Source organism: Labrus bergylta, chromosome 17, assembly GCF_963930695.1.
Source record: "Labrus bergylta chromosome 17, fLabBer1.1, whole genome shotgun sequence".
Classification (NCBI taxonomy): domain Eukaryota; kingdom Metazoa; phylum Chordata; class Actinopteri; order Labriformes; family Labridae; genus Labrus; species Labrus bergylta.
Window position 1 is genome coordinate 2,903,289 of NC_089211.1, and position 24,124 is coordinate 2,927,412.

General features: G+C 39.7%; 1 protein-coding gene across 3 annotated transcripts in view; it reads left to right on the plus strand.

Annotated features, from left to right (window-relative positions):
- The window catches only part of si:ch211-127i16.2 (probable flavin-containing monoamine oxidase A), a 48,140-nt gene that overhangs the window by 16,661 nt on the left and 7,355 nt on the right, over positions 1–24,124 (plus strand). Inside the window, exons 8-11 of one of the 3 annotated variants that reach the window (XM_020630593.3) lie at positions 1,550–1,650; positions 11,857–12,015; positions 16,659–16,745; positions 19,392–19,492. In XM_020630593.3, the coding sequence (XP_020486249.2) occupies positions 1,550–1,650; positions 11,857–12,015; positions 16,659–16,745; positions 19,392–19,492 (448 nt within the window). The remainder of the gene's footprint in view (positions 1–1,549; positions 1,651–11,856; positions 12,016–16,658; positions 16,746–19,391; positions 19,493–24,124) is intronic. The other 2 variants (XM_029276752.2, XM_029276753.2) reach the window with 2 other exon arrangements.

Here is a 24,124-nt window from a genome sequence, read left to right on the forward strand (position 1 = left end):
GCTTCAATATGGCTGCAAGAAAAAGGCAAGGAAATATGACTATCACTTCAATTCTTCTTAAGCCCACCAATAATAAATGTAGTTGTGTCCAACCAATATCAACTTTATGGTGGGACAAGAGGAAAAGTCATGGGGTTTTTGGAAAATGTCATGACTATCCATCCAGTAGTTGTTAAGAAAAACCAACCAACTCTTTGAGACGAGCCATGCTATTTGTTTGCCAAAAACTGTCAATTTGCTAAACTCCCAATGTCCTCATAAATCCCTCCATAAACCCAAAAATAATACAACAGATTCAAAAAAATTGATAATTTCGCGATGTTGGGATTTCCATGTCCTGTTGTAAAAATGGGTTTGCAATCAAGGCCACCAAAATGTCAGCTACTTCAAAAACACAAGTCTAAAAATGGCTGTATCCAAGAAAGAAAACAAAAAATGTCTTATTTTAACACTTCTGTAAATGTCTTCGACTGTTCACAAGTAGCAATCAACCCTTATCTATCCGCCAGCAACTTAAGAGCCCACAGAACCTTATTCATGTGCGTACTCCTATGTTGTTTAGTTACATAAACTGTTATCCCATTGAACCTGTTTATTCACGTCATTTTGATTTCAGCGTGATACTGAGTTGTGAGAAAGTTCCTCAAAAATGTCACATCAGATTTGTGCATTTGGAAGTGGATGACAGTGTTGTCACTGTAGAGCACTTTGGTGTTCAAAAGAATAATGTGCCGGAATATGCCTCATTTAGCCATCAATGATTTAATGTTTGCCTGACAAATAATGAGGTAGAAGGCATTTCCTGCTATCAACTTAGAAGGCTGCTGTGTCAAAACAAGTAGCATAATGGATATGACACCATTTGACAGCTCTTATGTCATGTGTACAGTGCTGTCATTTGAACGTCTAAGTGACCATGTCAAATTAGTTCGGAGCCACTTATCATGTCGCTGTTTTTCAATTTTACGGCTTTAGGCTCATCAATTTTGTTTAGCATTAAGGGCATTATTTTGAGGTTGCTGACAGTCTCCTGACAGTTTCTAAATGATGTTTCACATCTTCCACTGGTTCATTCGTTAAAAGCCTGGCTTCAGGCCAGATGTTGCTTCACTTGCCAGAGCAGGCACAGAGTCAGCCTGGCTTCTCTGCATGCATGACATACTCTACCTCCAATGGTACTGATGAAGTTACTTGACTGCTCTCACATTAGTGAGATGGAGCTTTTACAAATGTAATAGTGTGATTAGTACTCCGGTGCGCACCTGTAGCCGGAGCAGTATTAGGTCATAGGGATTTTTTCAAGGCCATTTATGCTGGTCAATGACTCAAGATAAAACCGTCCTGATCGATAGACATGGACTCAAGAGTGCTATCAGTCTTCATTTTTATTCCCCTCTTTCACTCTCTCTCCAAAATAAAGCAAAGATATGTCATCTATTTTGTACATAGATACTACATCAGGTGAGACTTGGGAAAGGTGGATTAAATTGAACTAAACAGAGCGTGCCGTTTTTTTTAGATTTATGGTCTTCTGTTGTTTTCCCTACAGCAAAGATCCAGTACCAGCCAGCCCTGCCCAGCCAGAGAGAATTCCTTACCCAGAACATGCCTGTGGGCCACATGATAAAATTCATTATTACCTACCAGACGGTGAGTAACAGCAGATGAATCACAATAGAACAGACGTTTACATGAATCATGTTGATACCAATACAGAAGCAATTGTTCTAAACAATCAGTCTTTGTCTTCTTAACAGTTGTTGCAGCTTTTACATATCTTTGTCATCAACATGTGACATTTGGAAAAAATGAACTAAACACAGTTTATGGTAAATGTTGCCTTTGCTGGGTTATCAAATTGGTCATATTTGGAAGGGGTTGTTCTGTGAAACCATTATTTCTACAACATTAGAAACGTTATTTTCCAGGTGTTGATTGGCGAACTCAATAAAACTAGAAAAAATAAACATTTTATCACATAATATGCTTGTCAATATTTACTTGTTACAGTACAAGGCCCTTTTAGCAAAAGCAATTTGGAAGTGCTGCTGTCGCGGTTGGCAAGTAACCGCAGCTTCACACTTGATTGTTACATGGTCTCTACTCATGCATGGGTTGCAGGTAGTGAGGTTATTTTGATTCATGAAAATGGTTTAAATGAGAATATTGACAATTGCAACTTGACTGAATAGTGGGGGATAAAATAAAAGAACGACTTTTCAGTCATTTATGACATGAAATCATTCTCCCAGGGAGAAGTGTTTGCTTCTATTGGTAATGCAACAATGTTTCACAGTATTGCCACCAGCCGAAATGAGGGGAAAATATTTTCAGACATGTATTTATTTATTTATTTACTTCATAGCAGAGGAAGCCTGTGGCAGACTGTTGCAGACTTTGTACAGTGGAGCTTCTGGCAGGAAGGATTTGATTTGTTAAATCTTTTCCACTTTGCACTTTACAACCACACAATTAATTAACAAAATGCTTTCACCTTGTTAGTAGATTAAATATGTCTACTGTAATGAAGACAAAATAATAATCTGCTCACGCAGACACTTATTAGATCTGAGCCTTGGTGCTTGTCCAAGATGCATTTGGATCCCAATAACCAAATGAAAATATTGGTCACTAATATAAAGTTTTATTTGTCTGATTCAGTGTCTCTCTTCTTTTGTGCCTGTCTGGACTCGGTTATATGTCTGCCACAGTGGTGATTGTGAAATTGGAACCCTATGAGTCCCCTTTTAAAAATGGGAACCACCACCGGTCTGCCATTTCACAGGCAGCCTCCGAGACCTCCATGAGACACTGTCAACCAAGATAGCCCAACAATGTCCAGAGTCCTCAGCATCTCAGGGTGAATCTCATCTACACCTGGTGCCCTGTCACTGAGGAGCTTTTTGCCTACCTCAGTAACCTCTTCCAAGGATATAGAAGAGGCTTCCCCTGGGTCATCAGACTCTGCCTCCTCATCAGAGGATGTTTTGGTTTGGTTCAGGTGTATGTTCCACCGCTTGACGATGTCCCCAGTCCGGGTCAGTAGTTCTCCACTCCTGCTGAAAACTGCCTGAGCAAGTCCCTGCTTACCCCTCCTGACTTGTCTGACAGTTTGCCAGAGCATCCTTGGGGTCAACCGAAAGTCCTTTTTCATAGCCTTCCCTCAGAGCCACCTAATACTTGTTAGCATCTTCTGAGACCCCTTGGCAAGCCAAGCTCTTTCTTCAGCCTGACAACTACCTTTCCCACTGGTGTCGACCAGCGGATTCTTAGGTTGCTGCCATGACAGGCACTGCAGCAACTTCTAGCAGCCACTTCCACAATGGAGGCTTTGAACATGGACCACTTAGAATCCATGTCCCTAACCCCCACGGGATACATGAGAATTTATTCCAGAGGTGGGAGTTAAAGACATGACAGACAGGGGCCTCAGCCAAACATTACCAGATCACACACACTACATGTTTAGGTTTACCAGGTCTGTCCGGCAGCCCCCTCCCAACTGATCCAACTCACCACATGTGGTGATAAATTGACAGCTCTGTTGCTTTCTGCTGTTTTTCCCAATCAACCCCCATTCAGGTCTCTGCATCATTGCCCACGTGTGCATTGAAGTCCCCCATGCAGAACTATGGAGTCCCCAGGTGAAACCCTTACCAGGAATGCCCCCAGTGACCCAAAGAAGCCTGCATAGCATATGTCATGGTGCTTTTGGTGTTGTGTGAAGCATGTTGAATTGCCTTGTTTAAATGTGCTATATAAATAAACTGGCCTTGCCTTGCATACTCTGTACTGCCATTAGGCACATACTTACAAACAACAGTCAGAGTCTTACTCCCTGCTACTTGCAGTCCCAGAAAGGCAACACTCTAGTTAACCAGGGAGAACCCAACCACAGTAACACTTAGCCGAGGGCTTGAGAGTATTTAGAATGTTATCTTCCAGAAAATGGAGAAATAACATTTTTCTGTTGTTTTCAATTTTAGGATTGTTCCAGTTTTTGAAAAATGTCAAGTTTGTTTTTTTGTAAAGTGGTACTTTAGCTCTTCCTGGACTCTGTCTTATTATGAGCAGAGTTCCTCCTCCTGTGGCAGCCTGCTCTGTTCATGGGCACCCTTATTCTAAAAGTAGACTGTTTACTGTGTTGGTACATTGTGAGGACTTTTATGTGTTTTCTAGATTTTGTGAAGTTCAAACAATTGCTAGATCTAATTATCTTTTAAGGGCCTGATAACATTGTAATTTACTGATTTTTGGTAATTTCATTCCATTTTGCAATATATTTTTAAACATGATTGTTACAAATTTGAAATGGACTGGCTACCCTGAGGCTGACTGGGACATGTTGGGCTTTGTGCAAAAGGCCTCAGGACTGTCTGGCTAACACGAATCGTCTCTTCTGCTCTTGGCAGGTTAGGGCTAAGGGGTTACATAAATTTGGGTGATTGTAAAATTTAATTGAACCCTTATCTATGGGGACCAAGCTGTGCTCTGCTCATACTGTTTGGCTATTTCCTCCGGACATGCAGGATGTTCATACAGGACCTGGAGTGGAAACAGTCTGTGAATGATTTTCACCAATTTGTCAAATTTAGTATTTGGTTTTGGTCCAAAAATGTCATTGCCACACAGATGAAAGTGTACTAGTACAGATTAGACATTGTGGTGGCAAGATTTTGATCAAAATGTAGGCTTAAGCATTACTTTTGACTGCTTATAAATCTCCCCTTGGATTATTTCTCATACTTAAGCTCTTGCATATGAAGTGTTGTAATTTGTTGCATTTTATCATCTAGTGTTGTCAAAATGGATATGGACAAGTGTTCCAATAAGCTCTTGTGTACAGTGCATGTGAGAGTTTTCTTTTGAGTGCATAGTGTTAGCCAAATAAAAGATATTGGATTTTTTTTATCTCGACCTAGGTGTTTTTAGTCTATTGAGCAGCTGTTTGTAAAGACAATTTCCAAAGACAATTTGACCTAGCACTGCTCAAATTGATGGCAACTGTTATTTTCACTTGTCGAAAGCAGGAAAAGCTCAATTGAAAGAAATTAAGTAACAATACCCCCCTTACATGAAGTGTCCCAGTAAGCCACTGACGTAGAGCCAGAATGAACAATACCTATTCTGAAAATCCTGCGAGTTAACATTTGGATTGAGCCACTTAGTGTGCTTGAGCCCGTTGCTATGGCTGTTGTGCTTTCAAAATATATGTATAACAAGTATTTTTTCAGCACCACTGGGCATTTCAAAAAGCCCTTTAACAACCTCAAAAGCAACAGAACAATCTTGTCTCCACTCTGATACTGTTATATAACTCTTACTGAAGGTCTGATTTTCTTTTATTTCTGATATGTAAATATGTGACCCAAGATTTGATTTCTGGATCCAATTATAGTACATTTTTAAGTGAATCTGGCCGTGTCAGTTTTAACTTATTGTAGGGTTATTATTCCTTTCTTGCGTAATACAATTAAATATGCCCTAGCTAAGTAATACATGTGTGAAAAAAAACTACCATATTCCCTCCCAACTCAGGCATGTTAAAAGGCATTTTAGGGGCCAGTTGTGCAAAACAAAGTTCACTGGTCTGCATGAAACTCACCTCGGCAAAGGTCCTTTGAGTTGTATGAACAGGACCTTGTAAAAGCTTTCAACCAACAAGTTTCTCTAAAAGCACTTCTTATTTATCAGTGTCTCAAAATGGTGTGGTGATAGACTACGCAATATATGCAGGAAACATGATTGTTGTCTTTGCCTTGTGGGTCAATCATGATTTTTACCAGCACTGGCGTTTCCTGGTAAATGACCTCCATGTGCCATCTAAACAGTAAATTGAAAAGAAAAGAACCTTTTTATTTTCTCAGTTTACCTTACCCTGAAACAATTCTTAATAGAACATTTCAAAACCACCCAGGTCCATTTCCATAATAAGCACAAAACGAACCTCATTTACTGCAAAGGTACAACACTGAGTTGTCTCTCTAAGGCCTTTCAACTTGTATGCAACTGAGCCACTCTGTTTTAGCAGTGTTATGGATCACATATCCCATAGTTCAAATCGGATCAGATTTTCATCATAGATCTGATTGTTTCTTTTAGAATGGACAAAGAAAAGACCTTTATATTAGAGGCGGGAAAAAACAATGATTTATGTAAAAATCAAGATTCTTATCTTGTGAGATTTAAATCGATTCTTAACGTCCAAAAATCTTTTTTTTTGTCTAATCAGTCACTCCCTGCTAAGTGCTAAGGCTAGCTCTTTAACTAGGTAGATTGCCAAATAGATCATGAAGTATGTACTAATTCATAAATAGACTTTGAATCTATGGATCCATGAATCCAGAATCATTTTGAATCGAAAATCGATTCTGAATTGAATCTTGACACCAAGAATCAAAATCGAATCGTGAGACACCCAAAGATTCCCAGCCATATTTAAAACCACCTAAAACCTGTTCTACAGTAAAGTGAAGTGAAGCCCTAGGCTTAAAAATGTGGCTCAGTTGGTAGAGTCGGTTGTTTTTCAACCGGAAGGTTGAGGGTTTGATTCCCAGCTACTGCAGCCAAATGTTCAATATGTCCTTGGGCAAGACACTTAACCCCAAGGTGCTTCCGCTGCCTCGTCTGTGGTTTATAGAAGTGTATGAATGGGGTTAGTTATTACTGATGGCCACTTTACATAGCAGCCTCTGCCATCAGTGTGTGAAAGGGTGTGAATGTGTAGGTGTGACATGTGGTGTAAAAGTGCTTTGTAGAACACTTTGATAAAAAATATATATTATGAAATGCCTTTTGGCCAAACTACTTTGAATGGTCATCACATGGTAAAAGACCTCAAATTCTACAATCTCCAAAGTTCATTATAATATTTCTGAACACTGCAGTCATACAGCCTTCATTTGCAGAAACAATGGCAGCCATCATAAGAGGACACACTCACTATGGCTCTGCCCCGACTCTGTCCTCTTTCTAACACTCTCTCTTATCTTGTGAGGATTGGGGAGCAGGGGGAAGGTAGACCAGGCAACCTCAAGTGGCCTCTCGCCCTGGCTCTGCCTTCCCTCTTCTCTTTCCATCTTTTTCTTTGCAGACTCTTCTTATTGTCCTTTTGTCTTTTTGTGGTTTGGATGGGGAATTTCTTTTCAGGGCACTTCTCCTTTGCTTGGGCACAGGTATCTTGTTTGTATTGCAGATACCTGTTTGTGTTTTGTCTAATTAATTTATGTTGGAATTGTCGATTTTTTCTTCACTATATTTTGATTGTTTTAATTGTAAAGCACGTTGTAACTTATTTTTGAAAAGTGTTGTATGAACTCATCTCCTATTATTAATCAATGTGTCATTGTCTTTAATTATAATGGACCAAATCACAACAAAAGTGAACTCAACCTTACTACAAATCAGCTCTTACAGGTCTTTTTATGATATCATTTTCAGAGACCAAACCTACAGCAACAACATTTATTATTATTGAGATTAAAAGACAATTCTGACATAATAATAAGAATAATAACATGCTATGCAATGACAGACAGGAAATCATTTAGACAGAAATGGAGGGCGACAGTAGTTCAGTCTGTAGGGACCGGTTCAAGTCCCGGTGTGGACCAAATATGGAAGTTGGTCTGGTAGCTGGAGAGGTGCCAGATCACTTCCTGAGCACTACCGAGGTGCCCCTGAGCAAGGCACCAAACCCCCTCCCCACCATCAGCTCAGGAGCGCCCACTGTGGGCTGCTCCACCACTCTGACATCTCATTAGTGCATGTCCATAGGATCCTGTTTGTACATGTGTGTGTGTATTTCAGCCTATGTGTGTTCATGACTACAGAGTGTAAAAACTGAAATTCAGATCAATAAAGTAAATCTTATTTCAACTGTCAAAACACGAGTCAAGGTCAGCTACGCACTTAACTATAAATTCATGTATTGTTCAGAAAATCTAAATGTACAGTCTGTGTCAGTGAGGACAATAACCCATCAGACCAATATTTTTTTTTGTTCCAGGCTGTAAACATTTTAATTTCTGCTGTAAAAACAGGCATTTTTGAATGTGTTGTGTATGTGACCTTCAGGGCTCCTGGAGCCAGCCTCAAGCGGACACTCAACTAACTGCAGGATTTTGCTTCCTTTTTTAACCCTGGAGGTCACAGCTTGCTCCTTTCTTGCATGTTATTCCCATCTTTCTCTTTCACCAATTTCACCGTTTTGCATCCTAAGCTTGGATACATGGCGAGGCAGACCAGGCTGACACTGACAAATTTCCCATAAATAAACCTTGTGGAGTGCTCTTGTGATTGAAAAGTCTCCCCAATGAAAGATAATGACCAGCGGAGATTGGCACAGAGACTGGCGGGATGTGGTTCTACTTCAGAACTTTCACATTAGGCTGAGAGCTCAACTCCCGTACTGTAGCTAGTAGGAGTGCAAACTCCACAAAGAGAAAACAGATGGTACTAAAAGAGCTGCACAGAAATGACATGTTGTAGACCTTGCTGAATACTTTATCGTGAGGTTAGAGTAAGCAGCAGCGCAGTGGGGTTTAAAAATGATAGGAGAAAGTGTGCTGCACATACAGACTCTTACATCATGATTTGCTGATATCCCCCCTGAAGAGAATGTAAAACTGAGTTTAGTTGTGATAACTGCCATTCTACTCCCTGTCAGAAAAAAAAATCAGGAGACAGTAGCTATGAACAAACCTCTGTCTAAAAGCTTCAGCCAGAGAAAATGAGACACTTTGATAGCAGATGGCAGCAGACACCTTACTAGTATGTAAAAAGAGAGAACACTGAGCTGATTTAGCAGTTCACTGGATTGCTCTTGTCACATCACTTTTGCAAGATGAAGGATTTTGCATTTTCAGTCTGATTTCCTGCCTTGGATTATCTTCTTTGCAGTAGGAACACAATCCTAGAAGCATGAGCTTTTCCCAAGCAAGATGCAGGACGTTAGAGGCAGCCTTGGGCCTGGCATTACATCCATGTCTTCACTAACCTGTGACAAAGTTAACCATTGTTGGGTAATTTCCCAGGGCAACACCTACCGCTGCTGTTTCCTCTCTGCATTATGTGGCGCTTATGTGAAGTCAGAAAACTCAATAGCCTGTGGGACCCAGTTTGTCGGCAAACCTGTCCAATCCCAGTGGTGGATTGTTGAGGGCTGACAGTTCAGGTGACCGATGACAGTCGGTTTTCAGTTAGAAATTCCATGTACAGTACGTCTTCCTGAACAGTATCCAGTAATTATGACCAAGTAGAGAGCTGACACAGCCTGGACAAGGGCAGGATCCTCACTGTGACTGTGTGTGTTTGCAGAGCTCCAGTCCTCTCCAGCATGCTGTTCATTGGGTTTGCAAGGCAATGCTTCTCCTCAGAATTCCGTCTGAGCTCTAGAATTGGATGAAGATATGCTGTTTAACTTCATGCTTGTTGACCATACAAATTGGCCTCCCTGACAGTTCTCTTTGGCAGGACAGCCAAGATGTGCTGAAGAAACAAATTGAAACAAACACACAATAACAGCCAAGAGTCCTAAATGTTGTAGGATCTGAATGCTTTATAATTCAACAGCATCCCCTCTACTACTGCTAGTGCTACTGTTTTTTTTGTAGTTCAAAATCATACAGCAAAACAGGTGTGTTGTGATTGTTCCTAAAACAATACTTTGGATAGAGTTACCTGCTTTTTGGTTACTGTAAATCAAGTTAGTTTTTACAATTAAAGCAACCTTTATTCAAACTAACAAGCAGAGGTGATTCCATGATTTCCATGATTCCCCACCAGCCTCGAGTGTCGTCTTTGTTTTTGTTTTGATTGAGAGCGCCCTGGTGGCGGAATTTACATACTGTGCTTTTAAGTAAAGTCAGACCGCGAAAGAAAAAAAATAAAGATAAATGAAATAGTAAGAAAAGTATTTATTCTATGATCGAGTATGCATGCATTGTGCAATTTCAAAGTCATTTAGATGTAGGTTTACAAATAGGAATGCATATGCATCACACATGCATATACACTCACAATAGTCATTGCAAGTGGAATGAAGAAATGCAGGTATGATTTTTCCAATGTTGTAAATTTAAGGTCAGTCAAAAAGGTATTGTGCAAATCTTGGAAATGTCAAAGTGAAAGGTCATCTGATGCACACCAAAAGAGTCTGCACTGCCCTGAAGAATGTGTTACTTACTATTACATGAGGCCACGAGGTTGCCAGCAGGCTACAGATAGCATCGTGAGGGAGCCAAATACTTAGACATTTAGTTTACATTCGTCAGCTTGGTGCTGTAAGCAATATCAAATTGTCTTCACATTTTCTGTTGAAATTATAGAACCTTATACTATACTTCGTTTTGTTTATATTGTGTTACTGTAAGTGTGTAGTTAAACTCCACGGTACATGTGCACACAAATAGCACATATTTCTTGCATGGAAACTTTTTTATATAATGACGTGGTTTCAATGATGTTACCCTTCAACGGGAAATGAAAGCGAAACTGCTGCCACTTTTGATTCTTTTACTCATCCACTTCTTTGTGTACATGCATTGAGTGTGTGAATTCCTTATTTACTTGATGAAGACAGCATTTAGCAAAGTGAAAACTATTGTTTCCTTGAGTATCATATGTCCTCAACATCATTAAAGGTTAATTACATTACAGAAAGGAAATCTGTGTGAGATGTTTTGACACCTCTGTTTGTTTGAGATGACAAGTTGCCTTTCAAGTGTAAAACATGTCAGCTTTCAAGGGTAGTACTTGTTTTGCTTCTCTGCTGCATACACACCTTTCAGTACTAATTAGTAGGACATAAAAAGTGCTTACATTGGTGAAAGGCTTTTTCGTCAAAACATGTCATTGGTGCCTTTAAGGGGATTTTTTTTTTATTCAGAAACTTATAACCCAAGTTATTTGGGATTCAATCTTCACAGGTAATCTCTGTTGAGAACTTTTACAGTGACCATGAGCAAAACCTGAATTCATTTGTTTATTCAAGGCAAAACCACCTCATTCAAGAAGGCCATATGAAGCAGTGTAGTATTAAAATGTAGTTTAAGAATAAATATAAAGAAACCATTTTTACACGGTACAGGGCTGAGGGAGAGCTTTGATAATCAGGGCTTGTCAGTCATTTATTTTTTTATGTTATGGGGGTTACTGTATATTTTTCTATTTTCATACAACATATAATAAAACATTCAAAGTTTCTGAAAAAGGTTAATTGTATTCAGCTGTGTAGCCGCGCCGAGCGTTCAAGTTGAAAATCTTTCAACTTTTCAGAAAGGTGCTGTTGACGTCACGGGCGCTCAAAATGTATGATATTCCCCGTAGTTTTGACACCTACCGTTCAAATCTTGTACTCACATCCTGTTCGCTCCGTGTCTGCTGGGTTAAAAAACGATCTCAAATATAAAACGTGCAGTAAAAAATAACCATACAGCGGCCGTTGTCAACAAACTGTTGTCATAGAGACATGACGGATGTGCAGCACTTTTCTTCTCAGAGCACAAACTCTTCATGCAGACACTCCTGAGCGTACAGCCAGCCCTTTTCTGCCCGGAAAAAATGCAAGGTGGATACGGTGCCTAACATGTTTAGGTTGAAGGGATTTTTGTAATGCAGAATCCTACACCACCAAAGCTACACCACATAACACATAGGAAGAATTGAATTGAAATAATTTTCTAGATAATTTATTGTTGCCACAATTATCACCCATATAAAGTTCTAATTATCCTTTAAGTGCAGTTGATTCTTTTCAGGGAGAAACCCAAAGGCAAAGGGCTGAAGGTTACTGTTGTGCATATGATTTGTAGCTATGTTCTGTGTTAGCTGTGAACTGTCTCTGTGTCTCCACAGGCTTTCTGGAGGGAGAAAGGCCTCTCTGGAGAAATAGTGGCAGGATCTTCCACCGACTGTCCATTCTGTGTCACCTTTGATGCCACGAGCCTCAGCGGTAATGCTGCCTTGGTAGGCTTCATTGCCGGCGAGCTAGCTACTCAGTGGAGCTCAAGAGAGGTAATGGCTTAAAAAATGTGATTACACATAATCTCACAAGTGCAGGGATAAAAGTTCTACTTCGCTAGGGCGGATTTCCTTCAGTTTCACAATGTTAATGATATTTTGTCAGTGTCAATCAGACAGAAAAGAAATCAAGGAGAAGGGGGATTGATTGCTGACATAACATCAGAAGAAAACTGTCAGGCATTTATATGAATCCTGCAACACAAGTGTAGTATTGTGTAAATGTGGTATTTCAATGTACAGTCAGAACTTTAATCTTGCCTGCTTCATGATATTTCTCAGTGTGTTCTATTGTGGTTGTAAACATCAGCGTGCACTGCACTGCCCGTCATAGTCGGTCTTGTAATGTTTTAGGCTTCAGTGACTTACCACATTGAAATACCGGATTATGACGAAGTTTACCATTTGTCAGCTTTTATTTACTGCAGCCAGAGCAAACAATGCAGAGTGCACCGTTACCAGAAACACAACACAATGTGAATTACCTTTAAACTGGACTGTTTGAAGACACTCTTCTTACATTTTGAACTTATTGGCAAGATTAACAAGCTATCACTAGTATACTAGGTTGAATTTACCGACTGAGTGGGTGAAAGTTATTAATTAGATAAGTTGTGTACTAACTTAAAGTAGCCTACTCAGAAGACTCGGGCTTCTCACTCATTGTAGACAGTCATGACTCAGAGAGACATTTACAGAGGATATACTTGATTTCAGCTGTATATTTATGTGTAAAATGTCACACATTCTTCATCCAGACTAAAGTCTGATGCTTTGGTATTCTTGCTTTGGTCCTCTCACTAATTCATAATACTTATAAAGGGAACACTCGCAAACTAACTGATACATTTGTTTCCCATTGTCAGGCTGTTGTATTTAAGATGAGAGCTTACATAAACTGGTTTATCTACATTTAAACTGTGGGTGGGATGACATATTCTATTATCATGAGCTATTCCTGATGTTGCAAGATTCCTTGTGAGATGTCACAGTTTTCCATAGCTTAACTCTAAGGTCTGTTAGTTTTATAAGACAGAAGTTAGATGATAGAGAAATGTTTTCAAATTGTGCTTCTGACAACTGCCTTTAATGCCGATAAATAAGTGAATGACATTCTGCAGTTGGATTTTAAGCATCACAAAGTACTATCGCTGATGCATGTTTTTAGTAAGCACTGTTAACATCTCGTGTTGAGTCAAAGCAAACATAGGAAGCGTTGTCAAAAAGATGTTAGTGTGTTATACAAAATGCTCAGGGGCAGCAGTGTGAAAATTGCATGTCAAGGTCAAATTTATTTATAGAGTGCTTTAAAACAAACAAGGTTTGTACCAAAGTGCTTTACAGTGGGCATAAAAGCAAACTTCCCAAGAGAATCTAAGAACAGAGAAATTAAAAGATGATCATAACACATGGACAAACCACAGTGCAGACATCTATACATAGAGAGAGACAAGAACAAATGCACACAGACTTGCACACGCAGTGCATTCAAACATGCAGAATGATATACAAAACGATGAAGGCTCTCGGTGAATAAAGGTAAGATGCAAGTCAAGTAAAGTAGGGTATCAGCTGTAAGTGAAGGCAAGGGACTACAAATAAGTCTTGAGGCATTTTTTAAAGCAGCAAGAGAGTCTGCAGTTATAATATGTATTGGGAGGTTGTTCCAGAGTCTGGGTCTCTGAACAGTTTTGAATGTGCTCATGGGATGGTTAGTAGCTCCTGATAAGTTGATCTGAGGGGTCTGGCAGTAGGGGAATACAAGTTCTATTATGTAGGTCGGGACAAGGCCACGAAGGGTTTTGTACGCAATCAGAATAATTTTGTATATTATGTAACTGATGGGAAGCTAGTATTGGTGGGATTTGTTCCTGTTAAATTTGTCTTGATGACAGAATGCCTGCAGCAAGTTGTAATTGATGCATGGAGGCTTGGTTTATACCAAAATAATGAGAGTAAAAATAATTGAGTCTGGATGGTATCAAGGCATGGATGATTTATTTTTAGGTTTTTGTATTGTATGAATGTCTTGATTTTATGAATAATCCTGAGTAGCAAGACTTTTTTGTTACTTTATGTTACTGGGTAACTGATCTAGAGGCTCTAGGCAATGGCGTTCATTGGCCATTCATCCCTTTATATCATCCCAACATGAGCAGAGGGTCGTCTTTGGTCATTGGTATGACTAGGGAGGCATAACTGAGTGTCATCTGCGTAAAAGTGTTGTGTTTCAGAACAATTTTACCTATAGAAAGCATGTTAAGAGAAAATAGGAGGGGTCCAAGGACTGAGTCTTGGGGGTCCCCCAATTGAAAGCTGAGCAGGGGTGGATGAGGAGTTGTTAATTGCAACTGAGAAAGTATTGTCTGTTAAGTAGGATCTAAGCCAGTCAAGGGCTGTTCATAGGTCCCGACCCAATGGCATGTGAGTTTATGTACCAACTGAACTCTTAAAAAGTGCAGCATATGGACTGAAAATTACTGTAGGGTGTTCCTGTCAGTTTTAAACGTCTACCAAAATTGCACCTAATGGTTCAGAAGGTTAAACTTTTTTTCAGAGATACTTTTTTCATCAAGCAGAGGTTTTTATTTATTTTTTCCTTTTTCTCATTTATTTGCTTTTAATATAAAACAAAGGCTTTTATTAAATATACAGGTGAACAAGGATTCCTGTAGACCTTGAAAACCCTCGGATCTACACATTTGCAGTTGTTGCTTAATTCATTTCTATAACAAATGTGGCGTTTGATTAATGAAGACTTTTTTTTGCCTTAATGGCTATGTTGTAGATTGACAAGGTTACATTATAAATATTTTACCAGTAGTTGCGTATTGCCACAGACAGCTATAACCCCCTTCCTCTCACACACTTTTTTTGCATAACCTGACCTCTTTCTTTTCCTTGTTACCTCCAGTGTTGACATTTCCATTTAGTCCCATTGCTTTCCCCTTACCTGAAAAATAAATAAATCAAGCATTGTCTCTTGTGTTGTTTTGGCATTTGGTCATTAGTCTGACTTGCTACAGCACTCCAGAGCTGCTGTCTCCCTGCTGTCCTGTGCTGCACAAGCTGCTAAATAATTAACCCCTGCTTGCTGCCTCACTACTAAACAGAGGAAAACAATGTTGGTGATTGTGAGGCTTTTACAATAAGACACAGTGTGCAATTAAACTGATTGAAATTAATGTAAAAATGTTTAAGCTAAGGATACTTTTGTTTTTTAGTTTTTGCTTGCATTGCAAACCTGTTTGGAATAAACTTGCTGAGGTTAGTTAATTGATTGCTTCACAGGTCGAGTTATAGTTCATCGGGTATTTTTCCACAATTTACTGTAATACTGAAAATGTTTAACTGACACTATACACTTGGCGCCTCACTTGTCAGGTCTGGGCCAAAAATAGTCCTGATCTTATAAGGGCTGTTTTGGCCCTGACTCCATCAGACCTCTGGTGTGCCATGTTATCAGCCAACAAGACATTAGTTCCTGTAAGCTTTGAGGTGGGCCTCCTTGGATCAGACTTTGTGGTCCAAATGGCATGTACGAATATGAATAATTGACAGCATTGTGAGGGAATTTGGAGGCCAAGTCAACTCATTGTCGTCTTACTCAAGGCCTCCTTCTTCCATTTACTTGTTGCCCAGTTCTGATGCTCACGTGCCCATTGCAGTTAATTTAAATGGTTTACAGGGGTTAGCTTGGGCAACCTGACCAGTGTGTGGCTACGCAGCCCAAAACGCAAACAAACTGAAATGCAATGTGTGTTTCTAACACCTCTCTATCAGTAGCGGCATAAACTTTCAGCAGTTTATGCTCCAGTGGCTCTTTTGGATTGGACCACACGGGCTAGCGTTCACTTTATGTGTGCATCATTGAGCCTTGGCCTTGAATGCCTTTGGACCACTTTTGGGAGGTGCTGACCACTGCAGACCAGAAATACAAGAGCTTCGCTTTTGGTGATTCTCTGACCCAGTCATCTAGCCTTCAGAATTAGGCCCTTGTCAAAGTTACTCACATCCTTACCCTTGTATATGGTTTCTGCTTCCAACACATCAACTTTGAGGATAAAATGTCCACCTGCTGCCTTGTATTTCACCCACAGACAGGTGCCACTGTAAAGAGATAATGACTGTTATTCACTTCACATGCCAGTGGCCATATTGGTATGGCTTATCGTTGTAAGCAGATATGCAGCACATTTCAAGAGTTTTTTTTTTTCATTTTCTTTAATTAATTGAACGTTGAAAGCACTGGCATCTGTGCTTTAAATGATCCTTGTATTTCTGTGAGGAGAATCAGAGACTATGAGTTTCACGACCAAGTTGGGCTGAGAGCAAACGTAAAGTGACATGCAGATGAGGAATTTTGCAACATCTGTCAGTATGTTTTATGAAGATGTGTCCTTTTGGCCCTAAGGCCTTAGTTTCTCTGTAGATTACTCACCATGCGCAAAAAAATCAACCAGGAATGTGTGCTTACCATGCCTGAATTATTCAAATTGAATGCTGGTTCCTGTGTCCAGCTTGGATTCATTTCTAGAATAGGCTTTCATATTTCAGCAACCTGCTGTTACACTTCTGAGTTATGAGCCAATGTAATGTAAGTACCATGTTGGCACAGGCTGTCCTTTTGTTTGCAGGGCGAAGAGAGAAGAAAAGCGGTTGTTTCCAGTCTTGTCAGATACCTAGGTCCTGAGGCTGCATCTTTCATCCACTTTGAAGAAAAAGTAAGTGGTTAATTTTCAAATATCTAGTGTAATAAAACAAAAACGGTTTGCTTTGAGGCATTATTGAGTATTGTCAAAATGTATAGTCATTATTTTTTTACACCTGATGCCAAACAGGGAGGCTTTGTCTACTCTGAGGTTGTCAAAATAAGATCTGCATATAATAATAAAAAAATATTATAATACTAACTGGATAGTTTAAACAAAGTTATTTTGCCAAGAACATTTGTTTAGGTCTCTTCTGTTTTGATTTTATCATTTAAAAAATAGCTTTATTTTTTGACAGCAATGTATCACTGTTTTTCATGTGGTTCCTGGGGGGGGGGGACCTATACTTCTGGGAAGATGTTGGGAACCACTGTTGGGAACCACTGTTGGACAACCCCACTTCAAAACCCCCACACTATCCCTTTAAGTTAAATGTATGATGTCACTTATCCTAATCATCTTGTTCGTCACATATTTAAAGGCCCTGACACACCAAGGAGAGACCGGGTGAGCGTTTGTCGCCCTAGTCTTTGCGGTGTGTCCAGCTCCGTCGCTACACGTCGGCCCCTGTTGGCCTTTTTTTGTCCGATTCCACATGTTGAATCGCTGTGAGCTGTCGCAGGCGCGGTTGGGGCTAGGAATCTCTCTGATTGGCTGTTCAGCTAAGCGAAACAGGAGAGCCATTGCACAAGAAGAAATACGGAAACGCCTCCTCCATTTTTGTTCTACTTATAAAAGACCAAGGGCTGTCAGTGCCATTTTTTACTTTTTATCAGAAATGATTCTCAATTAGAAGTTCGAGTGTTGAGCGACAGCGGTGAGAAAATTGTCTTATCACAACAACGGTTTATTTATCTGCGTTCTTCCTGTTCTTCTTCCGGTTTCCCCTTTTTGGAATGATGATTGCAGACTACCGCCTCCTGCTGGCATGGAGAGTTATTTCCTCTCACGCATGTGCAGAACGTACGTGGTGGTTGGCTGTCGGCTGTAGTCTTTGCGGTGTGTTCTTGTGCAACTTTATGGCCAAGGCAAAAGGCGTTGTGCGGCAACGCCACAAGTAGTCTTCATCGCCACTAGTTATTTGCCATATGCTTGGTGTGTCAGGGCTTTTAGGTACCTTAACTAACTCATTTTCGTTATGCAACTACCACTAGTACTGAACTCTTTTTTTGTAAAAACAACTTATGGAGCATCAACCTTACCAACAGGAATTGTTTCAAATTGTCATCCATCAGTTATGAGCTAGTAGAGCAACTAGTGTTGTAGTACTCGAAATTGGTTTTGGTCTCAGACTCGTCTCGTGACCGCTCTTTCAAGGTCTCGAACTTCTCTCGGAATCGAAAGTATTTTTACTCGGCCTTGTCTCGCTCTCAAACTGCTCGGACTCTGGATTTTATGTAAATTTCCCCATTGTTTTGTAAATTTCCCCATTGTGGGATAAATAAAGGATTATCTTATTTTATCTTATCTTTAACTCAAGACCACCACAGACAGGCCATAACTGTTTTTTTATTTATTCATTCTTTATTTTCACCCGATGGTTTCTTCTGCGACCTTACGTTACGTTCTAAGTGACTGACACGCCCCCTTTTCACTGATATTTATGGTCTTGGTCTTGTCTCGGTCTTGTCCTGCCTTGGTCTTGGTCTTGTCTCGGTCTTAGAGCTCTCTGGTCTCGGGTATGTCTTGGTCTCAGTTAGTGTGGTCTTGACTGCAACACTACTGCAGCTACTTCAAGCAAATCGGCTGTCGATTGAATCAAAGGGAAGAACAAAAGCTTTATAGTAACGTGTTTGAAAATTGGTTGCTTTACTAGTATGAGCACAGCCATTGAGATAGAACATATAACATGCAGCACACATCATAGTTTCCTAAGTCATGCCACATGAATTTGAAATAGCTGCTTCGCTCCATTACATGGGTACAGCAAGCATTGTTGGTCTCTGAAACAGCACACTAGTGATGCAGAGCATATGATTTTTAGTCCCTCGACTGCTTTTAACCATTCACTGTTGAAGAGCAAGACAGTACTGGAAATTGCCTTGAGGAAACGGGAGGCAGGGACACTAAAAGAGACATCATGTTTGTACTTTGTAGACTTAACAGGAACATTAAATGATAGAACGCAATTACACAAAAGGTGATAGATTGTATTGGGGGTTTGTGGGCTTTGTGTTTTCATGTCGGCTATAACCTTAAATAGACGAGGTTAGATTTGAGTAATTTCTTCATTTTGTTTTAATCTGCTGTGAGGAACTTTCCATTTTGGCCAATTTGGTTACCTCCGGGTCTAAGCAGTACCTCTTATGTCTTTGCTGATCCTGTCCTGTTGGTAGTGTTTTGTCACAAAAATGTTGTTTTAACAGTCAGTCGTTCAACAAATATTTGTTTTGGACAATCTTTAATAGAAAGCCATTTCTTCAGCTTGCTTGCCTGATACCTTCCTCTTGGCAACAGTTAAAGGCATTAAAAAATTCTGATACACAAATAGTCAATCATGTTGCTGATGGTCTTGTTTGCTTTTGTTGCTCATATAGCGGCATCAGCATTTCATAACCAGCTAATAACGTCTCACTGGAGCTTTAAACTAGGCTTTTCTTTTGTGTTTTACCATAAAATACTACTATATTAATTCCACTTACCTTTATGTTGTCACAGGATTGGGCTAAGGAGGACTACAGCGGGGGCTGCCCTGTTAACGTCATGGCACCCGGTCTGCTAACCTATTACCACCCCAGCTTGAGGAATCCCTGTGGAAGGTAATCACCACGCTGAAGACAAATACACCACAGCGTCACAAAGGAGTCACCTCTCCTCTGCCTTCCCCCCTAAAACAGATTGGTATATAGAGGGATGTAGCAAGGTAAACAGGCGTGACACTTTGTAAAACTTTGACATAAATCTTTTAAAGGAGCAGATTTAGAGGTTATAGCGCAGTAAATAGTCTCATTCTGCACTAGATGACAGGAGGGGAGATACTGACTGTGCTTGCATTCGCTATTTTTATACCACTGAAACAATGTCTGCACTTCACCCTGCCAACCAGGTATTACTCACTTGCAGCCAGTGCCTACAGATCATTGACATGAGTCGTGGGAGTGATTATGCCTTTGCACATACATATTAGTCAGGTTCCAAAGAAATGGCGAGAGGGCAGGAGTGGTGCTCTTGCAGGAAAACCTCCTATAATCCATTTCAAATTGCCTGTTCAGAGATGCACAAAGCTGAACGATTGAGAGCGGAGAGGTGGGGAGGGGGATCCAGGTAATGTATTACTATAATGACATTAAGTCCACAGGGAGCAGAGGACGCTCATTACATAACGTAACTCAAACAACAGCATGAGACGGCAGCCCTCATCCACATTCATACTCCATATACCAAATGGATCTTCAAGGACATGCTGTGACCTTGACACTAATACTGCACGTGTAATGAAGACAGGTCCATGCTTGGTTTAATGCTACTGGTGCTTTATTGGAAAAGCACAACACATTTCAGTAGTGACTAGTCATTTTTTGTCTTACTTTATTGGGGATAGCATGAATTTTAATACCCTTCTGTGTGTGTTTTCTCTAAGTGTTATTATCCTGCTTTGCCTGAGTGGTCAGTATGTGAGCTTTTTACAGATAGGTACTCTCTTCATATGCCGAGGTGTAGTGTAAAAGAGGGAGAAGAAAATGATTAGAAAGAAGAAGAAAGAAACCTGCAACGTGTTGACCTGTATTGTTCAGTGTGTCCACCCTTAAGTAATTGATCTGCTCCTAAATTCAAGTAAAACTTTTCTCATGTGAGTTGCTTATTAGGATGTTGATTTTTATTTTCCAAACAACAAAATTTGTTATTTATGCTGCTTCTCTTATTCCTTGGACTAATAGTGCCAGCAGGGAAGGATAGGTTCACTCAGCCTATCATACACAGTGTAGCAGAATACATCTTCGTTCTATAACTACAAAGGTCTGTTTGTTCAAACCTCAGTGGACTTAGTGTATAAGGGCCTGTGTCCACAGACAGGATTCTTTGTGCTGGCAGTGTCCTTTTTCAATTGAAAAAAAAACAATGTAGTTCAGCCTTTTCTCTTTCAGCCCTCCGTGCTACTCCGACTCATCTTTTTGAGAGTTTAATTTCTAGATCTAGAGCTGCTGCTTTTGACAGGACACAAAACCTCTACACTACTTTCATGTTTTCCAGGTGATATTACCTTAAATAAGAGCAGATACTGTATTAAGCACACAGAGCTTACTAGCTTTCTTAAAATAGTGAGATGCGCTCTGAAACAGAGGTTGTGGGCGCTGCCAGCACAAAAAGTGATGTCTGTCAACACAGGCCCTAATGAAATGAGATGTTTGTTTTTATTTATATACTTTAAGATATTAGGGGTTTGAAAATACACTATATATATGTAATACCAAAAAAGTCCCTAGTAGAGGGACCTAGGTCTGTAATTATAAGGCTTAGCATTTCATCACCAACGTGTCTGTACAGTGAAGTGTACAACCTTTCAGCCATCTCAGGATTATCCTACTGGTCTTATTTGCAAGAAGGGGCCACTATAAAAAAAATACTACTTGGTTATTGTGAATGTTATTTTCAGACCTGCAGGTTTTTTTTTTACCCTGGAAGCTGCCTGTTGTGGAAAAAGGCAGGTTTAATGTCAGGTTGACTCCTCGGAGAACCTAGCTTGTAATCAAGGAAGCAAAGTTACAGTGTGCAGACAGGGTTCAAAAACTGGCTCCCTATTTAAACCCCACTTACCAAAAACAAGTAACAACAAATTATTTCAGCAAATAACATACATGCAGACCACTGGCGTTCACAGTTTGCTGAAATGGGCTGGCTTCACTACAAGGGCCCAAGTTGAATGACCACTTGCTGTTGCTGTGCATGCGCTCTGCACCCTGTCCACAGCAACAATGTTTCCAATATAATTGTAAAGCCAATATTTTGATTGTCAGTCCGTCTACCGTTGCTATAGTTACTCTTATTTTGCTCAGCTTGCTCCTTGGCTTGATTACAGAACTGCACAGAAGAATTCTGGGCAAACCCCAAAAGAGTCTGCAATTGTTGGGCGGAAAATTGCAACCTTAAAAAAGTAAATAGAATGTTTAAAGAAGGGTTAGAATGAGGAAAAGTCAAAGATCAGGCATCAATTTGGACACAATAGGACCTCATATAGTCATTGAATAGTGATGACCGAAAAATATTTTGGCCAGTAGACTTTTTCCATTTGATTTAAATTGGACATATATATAAAGGGTTAGGGTTAAATTTCTATTTAGATATTATTCATGTTTCCCACTGGCTTCTGCTCCTCTTAAGGCAATCCCACATGTATACCACTCAATAGCTTGGCTGTAGACAGACATAATAAAAGGTCACTGAACAATACACCTTGACCTAAAACATTCACTGGGCTACAAGACGTGCACATATTTACAGTGCACCGACAGTATAAGTTGCTCTTTCGATTCCCTTAGGATGTCTATATATAGCTGCCCTATGAAGCACTCAGCTATGACCAATGATGACATGTCTTTATCCAACAACTTTTGAAACTTTTGAAAGTATGCATTAAAACAACTGATGAACATTTCTTTGTATTATACTTCTTCAGTTCTATAAATTCAGCTTCAAAAGGTCAATTCATCTTCATCTGATTTAAAGAAAAACTCTACTGGTTAAATTGGATGAACAGGCACTAGCCATAAAAAATGTCCTGCAATCGTCTACAGTCTCCATTGGAAAGTTGTATGTGCAACCAATCTGCTTGTACAATTTTCAAGAAACAGCCTTGGGAGGATCACTTCCTGCCAACAGTAAGAGTGTGATATGCCAACACAAAGGCCACAAGCAAAGCATCTGTTTATACAAGTTTAATCCAAGGGGAAAAAAAGACAAAAACAAATTTGTGATGGAAAAGTAAGCAAATAAGAACATGATTCTGCTGCCAGCAGAAGAGTGTGTAAAAGAACAACTCGTGCTTGTCTTCCAACAGAAGCACGTCCTGCTAAGGCTTCCAGCACAGTGGAGAGTGAAGATCCTGACTCCATTCAGGATGTAGTTATTAAACGATATTGTGCCAGAAAAGACATACGCTGAGGTGTTGATCATGCAGAACAACACTAACTGTAATCCCAAGAGACACAAAAGAAAGGTTGCTGATTTCTGTGAAGTATGAGTAAACAAATTAAATAATGTAGTGCTGTAAAGTATGTACCACCACTAATGCCCAAGGGGATTATTATAATATGAACCTTTATTTATAGGGAACTTTAAAAAAATCAAATTACGAGGACAGCAATAGTAAAACAATAAAAAAGGCAGTTCATAAAATTATAAGCAAAGTCAAAAATAGAGAAATATCAAACATTTTAAGACATAACATTAATTTGAAAGAACTCTAATGGGATTCAAATTATTCTAAAGGAATTTTAAAAAGTAAAAGTCAATTAAAAATACGAAAATCAGGAAAGGATTGACGGTAAAAGTATGTCTCAAGAAGGGACTTAAGAGGTTACTGACTCAGCTGACCTGATGTCCTTGGGGCAGAGTGTTCCACAGTTTAGGAGCCCTCACAGAAAATGCTCTGTCCCTTTCATTTTCAGTCTGGTTTTGGAACAAACAGAAGACCTCTGCCTGAGGATCTCAATGTGTGTCGGCTCATACAGTACTAAAAGGTCAGAGATGTAGCTGCGAGAAAGGCCATGGAAAGCTTAAAAGTAACCAGTAAAATCTTAAAACCAATTCTAAAACATACAGGGAGCTGGTTTAAAGACGCTTTAAACAGGAGTGATGTGGTCATGCTTTCTGGTTTTGGTTTAAAAGCCTGCCAGCTGAGTTGGGTAACGTCTAGAGTCTTATCGGTTTCTGGCTCAGGCAGGTTAAAAAGCTGATACAATTATTATAGAGGCGTGATGAGATAAAAGCAATTAAAATGGTCTCGGTGTCTTTAAAAGATGGAATTGATCGAATTTCAAAATATATTTCTGAGATGATGAAAACAAGACTGAACAAGATTTGTTTTGTGCTGCTTAAGATTCAAGTCACTGTCAAAGCAGACACCCAGGATGATGCAGCATTCCAGAATATACAAAGATTAGGCTGTGCACAGAGAGTCTCCGAATATCTAGCTACGATCCCAGCAGCACATAGAAACCTCAAGGGGCTGTGGCTGTGTTTCCACTGGAAGAACTGTCCCCAAGGACTAAGGACTTTAGAAGTCTGAGCATGGCCAACAAAATTAACAGGGATTAAATAAAGTCCCAGGAATTTACTTTACCCTAAGAAAGGTACCTTATGTAGGGGTCGTAATTTCCAAAAATATAATTAATTATTATATTAATAATAATAATAAATAATTTTGGCGCAGAACATCTCCAATTGGTTGAGTC